Below are 11,817 nucleotides of genomic sequence, written 5' to 3' on the forward strand. Positions count from 1 at the left end.
GACGGAGTGTTCTTCCAGATAGCAAGCTGAGAGAGGCGCTACTGGAATTACATCAAGGTCGCCACGTGGAAGCACATGAAACCAGTCTCGCGGGTAACCAGCCAGATCAACCGTTTTGGATGAGAATGGAGGAGACTAGACGGCAAGCTGTCTTTGTCTGGGTGTTATTTCCGACTTACACCGTTGGAAAGATGGGGGAGGTGGCCATGACGGACCAGAAGAAGACGCATTACATCTAGCGGTCCCATGTGGTGTTCATGAACAGAAGCAGCTTGGGCATTTACAAACTGATATCTCACTCTATATTGCAGTTCTCTCTATATCTGTGGTCTGTATGTGACGAGGTAGATCCTGTCTTCATACGAGCGGTGTAGTACCTCGCAGGGTCATGGTTCTCTTAGATGTTCCTGAATTGGCCACGTAGCCCATGGGTGGATATACTCGGTACAGGCTCGGTATAGGCTCTAGTGCAAGGGTCCCCTCCTTGTTCGAGGTGTCCTTTTTCTCCCATGGTCATACATACATGCATCAGGGGCGTTGAATGTGAAAACCTCCCACCGACAGGTCGATAGCGTTAGATTTGACAGTGTGCTTCTCTTTCCCTTGTCCTTCTTCCGCTGCTCCTTCATGTTCGTCTCGACACGTCCAAACTCAGACTCGGACTCGAGATCGTGCCGTCCATCTTCACTCTTCCACGGTCTGTGAATCCCTACTAATACCCACTTCCCCAATTCCAGTTCCAGGCCCCGTCTCAGTTCCAGGGACGTCTTCTGTCCAGACTACAGCGTCCAGAGATGGTGACGACCAGATAGAACGAGAAAAGAACAAGTGATATGGTATGTAACAGCACAGCACAGCACAGCACAGCACAGCACAGCGGGTGGATGAGGTAACACGGTACACTCACTCATGGTGAAATGTGACTTAGCATGGCGATGAAATCGATTTCTCTCCCCGAGCATTGACAGGGTGGGAATGCTTTCTGCGAGCGCCTAGGGTGAGCAGGAGGAGGAAGATATGTCCCAATATCAACGCCGCAGGAGCTGCGACATCAGATTCTGGGAGGTTCTCGGTCCATGGCACGTCTTATAAACCCTCTCGTCGTTGTCGTGGATTCCTGATCGATGATCAATGCGAGGATAATGCCGTAAATGCCGTGTGTACTCGGTACAAGTACTGCCTGCCCAGCGAGGCAGCAAAGATTGATGGGCATGCATGTGCAACCCGCTCTCATGCTCTGACAACACGCCGACCATTCGAGAGTCTCTCCCTCTCTGTCTCTCTATCTCGCCCCCAGGCTCGACAAGGTATGGTATGGTATAGTGTGCTTGGCCTCTTGTCTGCCATGTTGTTATTTCTCCTGGGAGTCACACCATCCTTTCTTTCTTTCTTCCTTGCCCCGCCTGCTGGCATGCTTGCTTACCTGCCCCAGCGCGCCATACATGGTCCGTACCCCCTGGTGTCCCGGATTATGGATCCGACTCCTGTTTCCGGGGACCTGAACAATAGATAACAAAAGGGTTTATCCATTCATGCACCTGACTGACTGACTGACTGACTGGCCGACTGTGGAGGTCCAGTGGGGCACCTACCTAGCAGGATGCTCTGCCCATACCCGTATGTCCGTATGTAGAGGGCAGAGAGCATACATACAACCCCGGAAATACAGTCCGAACAAATTTGGCTACCTAGAGATGCCTGCGACCCCGTTGTCCGTTGTCCGTTGTCCGTTGTCCGTTGTCCGTGCGTCCCCCAAGATAGGCAGGCTGGCAGGATCATCTTCGGTTTTGGCAAGTCTCGTCAACATTACCTCGTGCATTTCATCACGTCCGTCGATCACAGTGATGCGTACGACATCCAACGACCACGTCGGAAAATAACTCCGGGGATGAACAAGTTGTGGGTAAGAGACTCGGTGCCCGTTGGAAGAAGAGCCGCTAAAAACGAAAGTAAGCTTTTGAAATTGAATGGTGACGAGATAGGTTCGAGTCAATGACCGGAAGTACGATTCGGGGGAAAATGATTGGATGGATCATCTTAGGAGGTGCTGACGGAGATATCACTATAAGGATAGTGGGAGGGGAGTTAATCTGGATTGGGTACTAGTGAGTATGAACGAGGACCTCGTAATTGGCGAGTAATGAACGGAGTTCATCTGATATTTGTGCCTCGGAGCAGACAGAAAGAAAGACAGACAGAAAGACGGAGAGACCGCTAGATCTAGTATCCGGCAAAGGGGGAAAATATGGGTCTGTCCGTAAATCTATTACAGAGGCAAATGCGCTTCATCGGTGACCCTCGCGCGGCCCCTTGGCACTTTGGTATCCAGAGAAACCCTCCTCCCAGAATATGCCCGGGTGTATCTCTTTTTTTTTTTCATTCCCTCGACCGTAGACCTCAGATGTTTGTCAAGATGTCAGTGTCGCCCGCAGGACCGCCCACGACTACTATGATGTCGACCGCTGTAGGTCGTCAAGCAGAGCCTCCGCAACACCTCCTCGATCCCGATGCTTCCAACGGTGTCCCGCGACCCCTCCTACCCCGGCTGCAGAGTTTGACGACCGCCTCGTTCTTGGGCATGATGAAATCCCCGAAAATCGACAAACGGGCTCGCACCAACGTCACCGTCGCCTGCGATGGATGCAAGCGGGCGAGGGCAAAGTGCGACGGCAAGCAGCCCTGCCAGCGGTGCACCAGACGGTCGTCGGGCTGCAGATACGACCAGGCCCACGACCGTCGACAACATCGCGGATCAAACGAGGAGATACAGGCGCTGACTGCGCGGCTGATTCGCTACCAGCGCGTCATCTACCTGCTCCGCAACTCCTCCCCCAGAGACGCAGCGTACATTCTCCAGCGCTTGAGGTTGACATCCGACGCGGACGCGGACGCGGCGGGAGATCAGAAACCCCTTCCTCCCACCGACGTTACCTTTGTGGCCGCCGTGCAGTTCTTGCTGCAGACCGAGCACGACTCGCCCACGGCCACCAGTCTGGAGGAGACGGCCGCCTTGGTCGACTGTGTCAGGCGTGACATGGACGATGGTCCACCGCCGCAGCACTCACCAACCACACCCAAGAAGTCGTCTCCGGCCCCGCCTGGACGTAAGAATGACAAGATACCCCGCCCCAAGACTCACAGCAGGGCCGACTTTACCGTACAGGGCCTCTTGTGTCAGGAAGTCAGGGACGACGAAAACCCGTGGACGCAGCGGCTGACCTGACCGGTACATATTGAGAGAATGTCTTGTTCCCTTTTCTAGAGAGAGAGTTCTTGAGAAATTCCTTGTATAAAAAAAAAAAAACGTCGCACAGTGACTTTTCCTAGGGCGGCCCGAGAAGTGCGTCCGCATCCGCGTCCTCGCGGGCTGGTCATCAAGTCAAGTCAAGTAAAAATGTTTTGTATACGGAAGATCGTAGGAGCCACTGGCTGATTGACTGTTTCTATGCCATATTATCACGTGCCCAGCCACTCAGCCACCCCTGCCGTCCAGCTTGTGCCAGCCCAGGTGCCCAGGTACTCCGCGGAGATCGGAGATTCTTTCATCCAGTTGAGCCTGCCCATGCCCCTCACCAGTTACAGTTGGACTCGGGGCGCGAGGAACACCAATGACAAGGAAAGAGGAAGAGAGAGAGAAAAAGGGGTTTCATGTTGCTTGTGTTTATTATCTACAGCAGCATCTTTCGACGGATATGTCAACGAGACAAAGGGCTAGTCGTGCGAGCGTACCAGTACAAGTCCCTCGTATCCCCTCTCCCATTCTCCTATTAGGCTCTGTACAGGTATGTGAATTTAATTTCCGGACTCATAACTCTCAAAATAGCGAAGCTCCTCTCCTTCTCTGGTCTCTGTTACAGGGTTGTCCCCGTGCGGTGGCACCTAGGAGGCGATCCAAAGGGTACGGAAAGAGGCTGTCATCCCGCAGCTTGCTTGCTTGCTGCTTCCTGCTCAAGCCTTGACATGGGCATCCGCACTCGCCACGCCGCTGGATCCGTTGCTCGCCGTCCGGGCGAGCCTGCGCTTGCTGACGAGTCTGAGGCCGCCGACCAACATGATCAAGAGTTCGGCACCGAGGATGACCCCCAGGGTGACCATGGCGCCGATGACGCCGGCCACGGCCTTGCTGATGCCACCGCCGCCGTGATGCTCAGACGAGCTGGAGCTGGAGGATCCGACGGCCGTGGAATTGTCGTCGCCCAGCGCGCTGGGGCTGCACACGCCGGTGGAGTTGCCGCAGGCGCTGCACCACTGGGCCTGCGAGCCGATGGCGAATTTGTTCGAGAACTCGACGAACTCGGACCACGGGATCGGGGAGCGGTTGGTGCCGAACAAGGGGAATTCGACCGGCTCGCTGATATTCGAGGTGGTGCCGTTGTGGAAGTAGAAGCGGACGCTGATGTCGTCGGCCGAAGGGAAGGCGGCGCCGCTCCCCACCGTGGCGTTCGTCACGAGCTCCCACACGAGGCTGGACGCGTAGTCGGGAACGCCGTAGAAGAGCGGGCTGGTGGCCGTGAGGTTGGCGAGGCCAAAGTACGAGAGCATCCCGGCGTAGGCGCCGAACTGGATGTTGAACACGTTCTTGCCCTTGCCCGCGATGGTGCCGTTGAGGGCCTCGACCACCTGAGCGGCTATGATCGAGCCGGTAACGGCACGGATGGGTTCGCTCTCGTTGTACGCGAGGCCCCATTCGTGTTGGTCGGCCAGGGTGCGGAGTTGGAAGAAGTCGGCATCGTCGGGGAGCGCGACGCTGGCGTTGTGGATGCTGGCCACGTTCAGCAGGTCGAAGATGGTGTATGCGTTCTTGAAGCTGGTCTGGGATTCGGTGTAGGTCCGGTTCACGAAAGGTTGCATGTCCGCGTAGAAGCCCTTTGTGCGGTTCAGGGTGGACTGGTATTCGTCGCTCAAGAAGTAGTTGTTGGAGCTGATCTGGGCACTAGATCATAGAAACACGACACATAAACACATTAGTATATGATCTTTCTTGTTCGCTTCCACTTCGGAGCTTTCTCACTAAAGTGTGTCAAGCAGCCTGCCCTGTCCGGAGGAAGGGACAGGCAATGCTAGTCCGGAAAAAAAATGACAAAGGAACTCACTTGGCACAATTTGTCGCCCCTTGCAGCCAGGCAGCGTCTTCACTTCCGGCGCCGTTGGCAACCGTCTGCACGGGAATCAGTTGGTAGCCGTTCAAAGGTGTCTGCACGACAGTGCCATTGCGAAGTGTCTGGCTGCCCAACGTCGCGCCGACCGGTGGGTAGAGGCCTTGGAGGAAACCCATGGCGGATGGCATGAGGACATTGTCGAGAGGCGCTGATGCGGTGATCTGAGACAGCTTGACCGTGTCGGGCTGGAGGCCGAAGATCCGACGGCTGCCATCACTGGCGACGTAGCGGTTGCGATAGTAGGTGCCCGAGGTGAAGACTTCCTGTTATTTATTCCCGTTAGTCAAATTGCGACTCCCATCTTAAAAGAGCAGCTGATAAGAAGAGCCCGGTGGTTCGACAACATACCTCATAGCCAAGGTCTGTGAGAACAGTTGGTGGTGTCGCCTTTGCAGTCCTATCTCCATGTCTGGAGAAGAGGTAGACACCGAGGACGGTCTCGGCGGCCGCAGTGGAGCATGCCACGGAGGCGAGGAGAAGAGCTGAGCTGCGCATGGTGACGAGAGCTGTTGTGATGGTAGAAGAATAGGTATGAGCGAGGGATCCTTTCAGAATGCTAGAATGTCACACCACCAGATTCCTGCTCTAGAAATCCTCTGATCTGCACAGCGACAGTATAATGAAAAGAAGTCAGAACTATACCTTTGGCCAGTAGCAAACACCACCTTTGGTCGACACGAGCTTGGTGTTGCGTCGTCAAGTGTATACTTCGAGGCTGAGGAGAAGGAGAAGGATTTCAATTTCTGGGCAGGTCGGGCTCTCCTACCGTAATAAGTACATGTTCAGCGAGGGCGACGGGGAATTGTCTTATCGCTCCGCAACTCGCGCGAGGGGTCGCACGATCACATGTGGAAACAGCAACAAGAGGAAAAGTTTTACCCCGCGGACATCATACCTCGTAGTCGGACATGGCCGGCTCATTCCTAGTTGCTTTTAGCAAGGAATGCGACGTTGAAATCAAAAGTGGGTATCGGTGATCGAGAGATGGGGGAATGAAAGCCCAGCCGAAATATCTCTGGCCGGCACACATTACCTTGGCGGGACTGCGTGAGAACCCTTGAGTGTGCCAATGAAGAGAGGTCGCAGGTTCTTCAAGGGAGGAGCATCAAGACTCTGGAGTAGCCGAAGTGGGTAGCTTAGCCCTGGAAGCCAATGCGAAAAGCTTGAGCTGCTGGAATGCTGGCATATCTAGAAGTAAGAGACACTGGTGGCGCTCCAGGCTGACAATGCAGATGTGCTGTACCCCTGAGCAACAAGGGTATTGGTTGGTGGCAGGTTGCGTGGCAAAGACAAGATAGACGAAGAGGAAGAGCCACAGCACGACGAGGAACCTCCCTCCGTGTCGTTAGATCACTGCCCAACAGAGACCAGACAAGCAGAAGATCGCTGATCGTAAGGTGAGTGAGGGGAAAAGTCCGGGTAAGAGTAGCAAAATCAATGGCCAAATGAACAGAGCCCGGAAAAGACGGAAGCCCACGAAGCTAGAGCCATCACAGCCCATCAGAGGCTTAATCTTGACCCTGGCTTAACTGGATAGCCGAATACCCACCAAAACCTACCCCAAGAGGTCGAAGCTTCGGGTGAATGAGCTGCCTTGGGTCTGTTGGAAGACACAAATAAGCGGCACAACCGGCCATCAATTCATGTTTGCCTCTGCTTCGATGCTAGACTCCGCATATCATGGCTATGACTCGGTCACGACTGATGGTATTGACACCTGTAGGCGAAGAGTCTTTTGACGAGCGAGGTCCGGGGAGAATAGCCCGTGGAAAGGGAAAATGCCCAATGGCACCAAGGGAAGAGTCGGTATCGGCGCTCCCTGCAAGTGGTGAGGCTCCCTAGGGACATCTACCTCCGCGAAGACTCCCCCAGACTTTGCAAAGCGCTGCTGTCTTTCGGGTGAACGAGGAGCACCAAAGGGAGAGGCAGGTATTAATAATAGCAAGACTCCGAGACGAGGCAGCGATCTCGGAGTTCCCCAAATTAGCAAAGTGGCTGCCTCCACCGCTCTCGAACCCTGGTTTCGAGATTGTCTCGGAGATTCGACGTTGCCTTCTCGTTTGTTCCTGTCTGGAGTCTCTGTTCTGCTTGCATCTGCGGTTTTGGGTGATATAGACGGGGTAGTCGTCTTATAGATGATATGCAGTGTATTTCGAGAGCGTGGCGTCAGGCTTCAAGCCCATCTCTCTCACCTCGAACCCTTTTGAGGGTCCATCAGCCTCCTGAAAGACAGCCGCCGCAATGGATGTCTCGAGTTCACATACGCAACCTCCACCAGCGCCGGAGGGCGACCACCTCATCGCTGAAGGCCATGAACAACAAATTCGAAGTAATCGATCACCAATATGACGCCGTGGTAGTTGGTGCAGGAGTAAGTGTTCTGAAGTCGCTTCTAGGCGTCGTTCTAATTTTTTTGCGCGGACTGTTGCCGTTGCCTCTGAGCCCCAACTTCTGGGGTGCTGGATTGTCTTCTCTTTGACCTGACTACTGATGAGAGATTGAGGGGAAAATAGGGTGCGGGACTTCGAGCTGCTGTAGGTCTTGTCGAGAGCGGACTTGATACGGCTGTGGTGACCAAACTGTTCCCAACTCGATCTCATACTGTGGCCGCCCAAGGGGGGATAAATGCCGCGCTGGCCAAGTAAGTGACATTCTTCAGATCGGTCGAATATCACCCAACTAACGCTTGCAAAGTATGCACGAGGATGACTGGAGATGGGTAAGTCACAAGCACGGCGAGAGTGCCTTTGTGTCAATGTTCCCAAGACAGATGCTGATTGATTCTGTTGATCGACTCCAGCACATGTACGATACAGTAAGTTGACCACCCAGGCCCCTACCCAGTGATGCACGAACCATATTCGAGTCACTGTCCTCGAAATGGACTTCCAGAGTAACCCAGTCCAGGTCAAAGGGTCAGATTGGCTGGGTGACCAAGATGCGATCCATTATATGTGCCGCGAGGCCCCCAGAGCCGTAAGAGAACTCGAGGAGTACGGAATGCCTTTCAGTCGTACCGATCAAGGCACGATCTACCAAAGACCCTTGGGAGGACAGAGTCTGAATTTCGGCACCGGAGGACAAGCCCATCGGACCGCGTGTGTGGCTGATAGAACTGGCCATTCTATGCTGCATACCTTATACGGCCAGGCCCTCAAGCATAACTGTCAATTTCATATCGAGTGGTTTGCATTGGACCTGATTATGGACGGCAAGGACTGTATTGGCCTGACGGCACTCGACATGGAAACAGGCACCTTTCATCGCATCTTTGCCAGGAACACGATTCTCGCCACGGGAGGCTATGGCCGCTGTTACTTTAGTGCAACGTCGGCACATACCTCAACCGGAGACGGCTTAGCAATGGCTGCAAGAGCAGGTCTTCCCCTTCAGGATATGGAATTTGTACAGTTCCACCCCAGCGGCATTTATGGCGCTGGAGTCCTGATTTCAGAGGGCGCTAGAGGCGAAGGCGGATACCTGCTAAACGGCGAGGGAGAGCGTTTCATGGAGCGTTATGCGCCAACAGCTAAAGACCTTGCAAGTCGTGATGTCGTCAGCCGGAGTATGAACATGGAGATCAGAGAGGGCCGGGGTTGTGGTCCAGACAAGGATCACATCTTCCTCCAACTGTCACATCTGCCGAAAGACATCCTTATGGAGAGGTTGCCGGGAATTGCAGAGACTGCCAGTATTTTCTCGGGTGTAGACGTTACGAAACAGCCGATCCCCGTTCTACCAACCGTGTAAGTCTTCCCTTAATTGCTCGAGAAACGCAAACTGACCGGTTGAAGACACTACTGTATGGGGGGCATACCTACCAACTGGAAAGGCCAGGTTCTAGAGGTGAATCCAAGCACCGGAGAAGAGACCCCGGTCAACGGTCTATACGCGGCCGGAGAGGTCGCATGCGTCTCGGTGCACGGCGCTAACCGTCTGGGAGCAAACAGCTTGTTAGACATTGTCGTCTTTGGCCGAGCTGCTGCCGGCCACATCGCTGAACATAACGAGAAAGGCATGCCAGTCTTCAGGCATGGGGGCAGCATCTCACCGCAAATGGGAGTGGAGGGATTCGTGGACCTGGAACACCTACGAAATGCAGATGGAAAGAAGTTGACCTCTGAGCTCCGCGCTGAGATGCAGAAGAATATGCAGAACGACATAGCGGTCTTTCGAACAGAAGAGAGTTTGAAGACAGGCCTGGAACACCTGCAACAAGTGGAAACCGACTTCAATACAGACGTCTGCGTCAAAGACAAAAGTCTGATCTGGAATTCCGATCTCGTGGAGACATTGGAGCTGCGGAACCTTTTGACATGTGCTGCACAGACTGCCAGAAGTGCTCTTGAGAGAAAGGAGTCGCGCGGCTCTCACGCTCGAGAGGATTTCCCGGAAAGAGATGACCAGAACTTCATGCGCCATTCTCTGAGTTGGCAGAAGGACGTTGGCCATGCCATTGCCATTGGCTATCGAGATGTGATTTTTTCCACACTCGATGAGCAGGAATGCCAGACTGTGCCACCGAAGAAGAGGACGTACTGAGCGGAGAATCATTGACTGAAACCATAATCCATGTACTCAGTACACAAATTGAGCAAAGAAAAGGGTTATCAAACGCTCATTTTGTGGTAAACTTTGTAAACTGCGCTTTGACGGTATCTGCTCCGCTGCTACGGGTGACTATTCATACCGCAGTTGAACTGGATTTTCGACAGCAAATATCACCGCAACCTCCGATTCAATGAAATGAAATGCGCGTGCTGCCAGTGTAACATGATTTTTGCACCTCATTACTTACGCTTTTGAGGCACCGGTATTCTCCATGTCTTCAAGAACCTCTACGTCTGGCCGCATCGTCGGTGACCTCCTCCGAACCTCCAAACAAGGCCCATCCTGCGACCATCTTCGCTTTCGACAAGCATTCTGCAAAAGCCCCCGACACTCGCGCCATGTTTCTACCGCAGCTCCTCAATTCTCCGAAATGGAAGTCGACGCAGAGAAGCCTCCGCGTTGGTCCCAAACTCCTCCTGCACTGAAAGCCCCTGTGCGCGTACGCCCACCGCGGATACAAACGCCTCTCAAGATCAACAAAGATCAGCGGAAGCTGGATGATTTCTACGTCAAGTTTTTGGGAAGAGATGGGGACAAAATGCTGTCAGAAGAGACCAAATGGCTAGCTGTCACAAACAAGAGTTTCGATGCTGGACGGAGAGGGTTCAATGACCGGCTTGCATTTTTCGGTACAGGAATACTCCTTTCCCTGCCGATCTACGTAGTGCAATACTGACGGGTGGTTATAGGCAAGCGTATACTCGAGCTCCAGTGTTCGCTAGGACTGATAAGCGTCGCGGATGCTTCACGCTACCCAAAGAGCCAGGAGCAGGATCCTTATGGACGGCAACCTTTTCGACACCCTGCAACCGAGTCCGTAGAGTGCCTCCTGGGGGGGGCTCATCATTGGTTTACAAGTCACAAGCAACTCTCGACGTTGGCAGAGCAATACGGTCTACCGGAAGTGGTACGGTGGCATCCTAGGGATGTATGTTACTCTGACCGAATCCTCTGGTCGTACACCCTCACTAACCGCGTCACAGCCCGAACGTCTTCAAGCATCTGGCTCGGAACTGGTCTACTCACAAGCGATCCTCGCAATCATCGGCGCTCTAGCCCTGGAACAAGGCGGTGCCGTGGCGAACCAAATAGCAAAGGAGAAGGTGCTGGTGCCTCTTGGGCTGAAATTAAATTGGAAACCAAAGGCAGAGCTGGCGCAGCCGTAGCCGCAACGTTGGGGTATCTATTACTCGCACATGTGTATTAATAGCTATTGGCAATATACCGCCATCGCGGGGTATGTACAGGAGATAGAAGAAAAAATGTCTGGGGCCTCTGACACCGCCTAAGCAACCGTCGAAATAAAATATTCATGCTCAGCCAGCTCTTATGGCACCGTCCACAAAGTTAAAAAAAAAACTTCGATCGGTCTCCGCGTCTCTAAATCGCAAAGGTCGGCAACTGAGTAGAACCACGAGACTGCGAACAGAATGTTCACAGTCTCAGGCAAAGATGCTGCATTGCACTGTCTTTCGGGCGCGTTGGATATGGAAAAAGAGAAAAAAGAGGACAATTGGGCCAGAACATTTTTAATTAAGGCAAGGCTGTTTGGGTGGACCGGCTTGGCTTGGCGGCGGAAGACTTGTGAAAACTCTTGAATACCAATTCTTGATCCATAAAGTTTCCAACTCGTCAAGAAGGGCAAAGCCAAGGGCGCTGCAGCATTTCGGCAGGAGTTTCCTCTCTTCAGAATTCCAACGAATCATACACTTCATGAAATCGACAAAGAGCCCTGCATCTATGCCTTCGAGTCGCTCTTCCAGCTCCAAAGGAGAGACTGCCGTTCCCGTCCATTGAGCCGCTGAGGATTTCCGTCTCGATCAGCTTCGAAAATCTGCAAGAACCAAGAATCGGGACTACTCACTTGCTTCGTCAAAGTATTCACCTCGAACAGGACTCGAATCGAGCAGTTCCAGAGGAGGAGGTCCCAGAGTTGAGACCATCATTGCGAGACAGTCCCGTTCACTTTGATCGCCAAATAGCCTCTCGCCAAATAGTAGCTCCCATACCTATCCTGCTGTCAGCGGTCAGCCATTTCTAATTGATG

General features: G+C 53.5%; 4 protein-coding genes across 4 annotated transcripts; 3 read left to right on the top strand and 1 right to left on the bottom strand.

Moving 5' to 3' along the window:
• Positions 1-2,413: 2,413 nt before the first annotated feature.
• AYO20_07606 (hypothetical protein) lies at positions 2,414-3,223 on the top strand (the record flags this gene model as incomplete). The annotated part of the gene is made up of 1 exon (XM_022645891.1): positions 2,414-3,223. One exon carries the CDS (start codon positions 2,414-2,416, stop codon positions 3,221-3,223), a length of 810 nt encoding a protein of 269 aa, XP_022498136.1.
• A 725-nt stretch (positions 3,224-3,948) lies between these two features.
• AYO20_07607 (hypothetical protein) lies at positions 3,949-5,654 on the bottom strand (the record flags this gene model as incomplete). The annotated part of the gene is made up of 3 exons (XM_022645892.1): positions 3,949-4,933; positions 5,094-5,422; positions 5,508-5,654. The coding sequence occupies 3 exons, from the start codon at positions 5,652-5,654 to the stop codon at positions 3,949-3,951; spliced, it is 1,461 nt and encodes a 486-aa protein (XP_022498137.1).
• Positions 5,655-7,404: 1,750 nt separating this feature from the next.
• On the top strand, positions 7,405-9,701 carry AYO20_07608 (succinate dehydrogenase, flavoprotein subunit; the record flags this gene model as incomplete). Its single annotated transcript, XM_022645893.1, has 5 exons — positions 7,405-7,530; positions 7,673-7,800; positions 7,854-7,974; positions 8,052-8,905; positions 8,954-9,701. 5 exons carry the CDS (start codon positions 7,405-7,407, stop codon positions 9,699-9,701), a joined length of 1,977 nt encoding a protein of 658 aa, XP_022498138.1.
• Positions 9,702-9,981: 280 nt separating this feature from the next.
• AYO20_07609 (hypothetical protein) lies at positions 9,982-10,936 on the top strand (the record flags this gene model as incomplete). Its single annotated transcript, XM_022645894.1, has 3 exons — positions 9,982-10,399; positions 10,460-10,698; positions 10,754-10,936. 3 exons carry the CDS (start codon positions 9,982-9,984, stop codon positions 10,934-10,936), a joined length of 840 nt encoding a protein of 279 aa, XP_022498139.1.
• Positions 10,937-11,817: the final 881 nt, after the last annotated feature.

This window comes from Fonsecaea nubica, assembly GCF_001646965.1.
Source record: "Fonsecaea nubica strain CBS 269.64 chromosome Unknown Scaff54, whole genome shotgun sequence".
In the NCBI taxonomy this organism is placed as follows: domain Eukaryota; kingdom Fungi; phylum Ascomycota; class Eurotiomycetes; order Chaetothyriales; family Herpotrichiellaceae; genus Fonsecaea; species Fonsecaea nubica.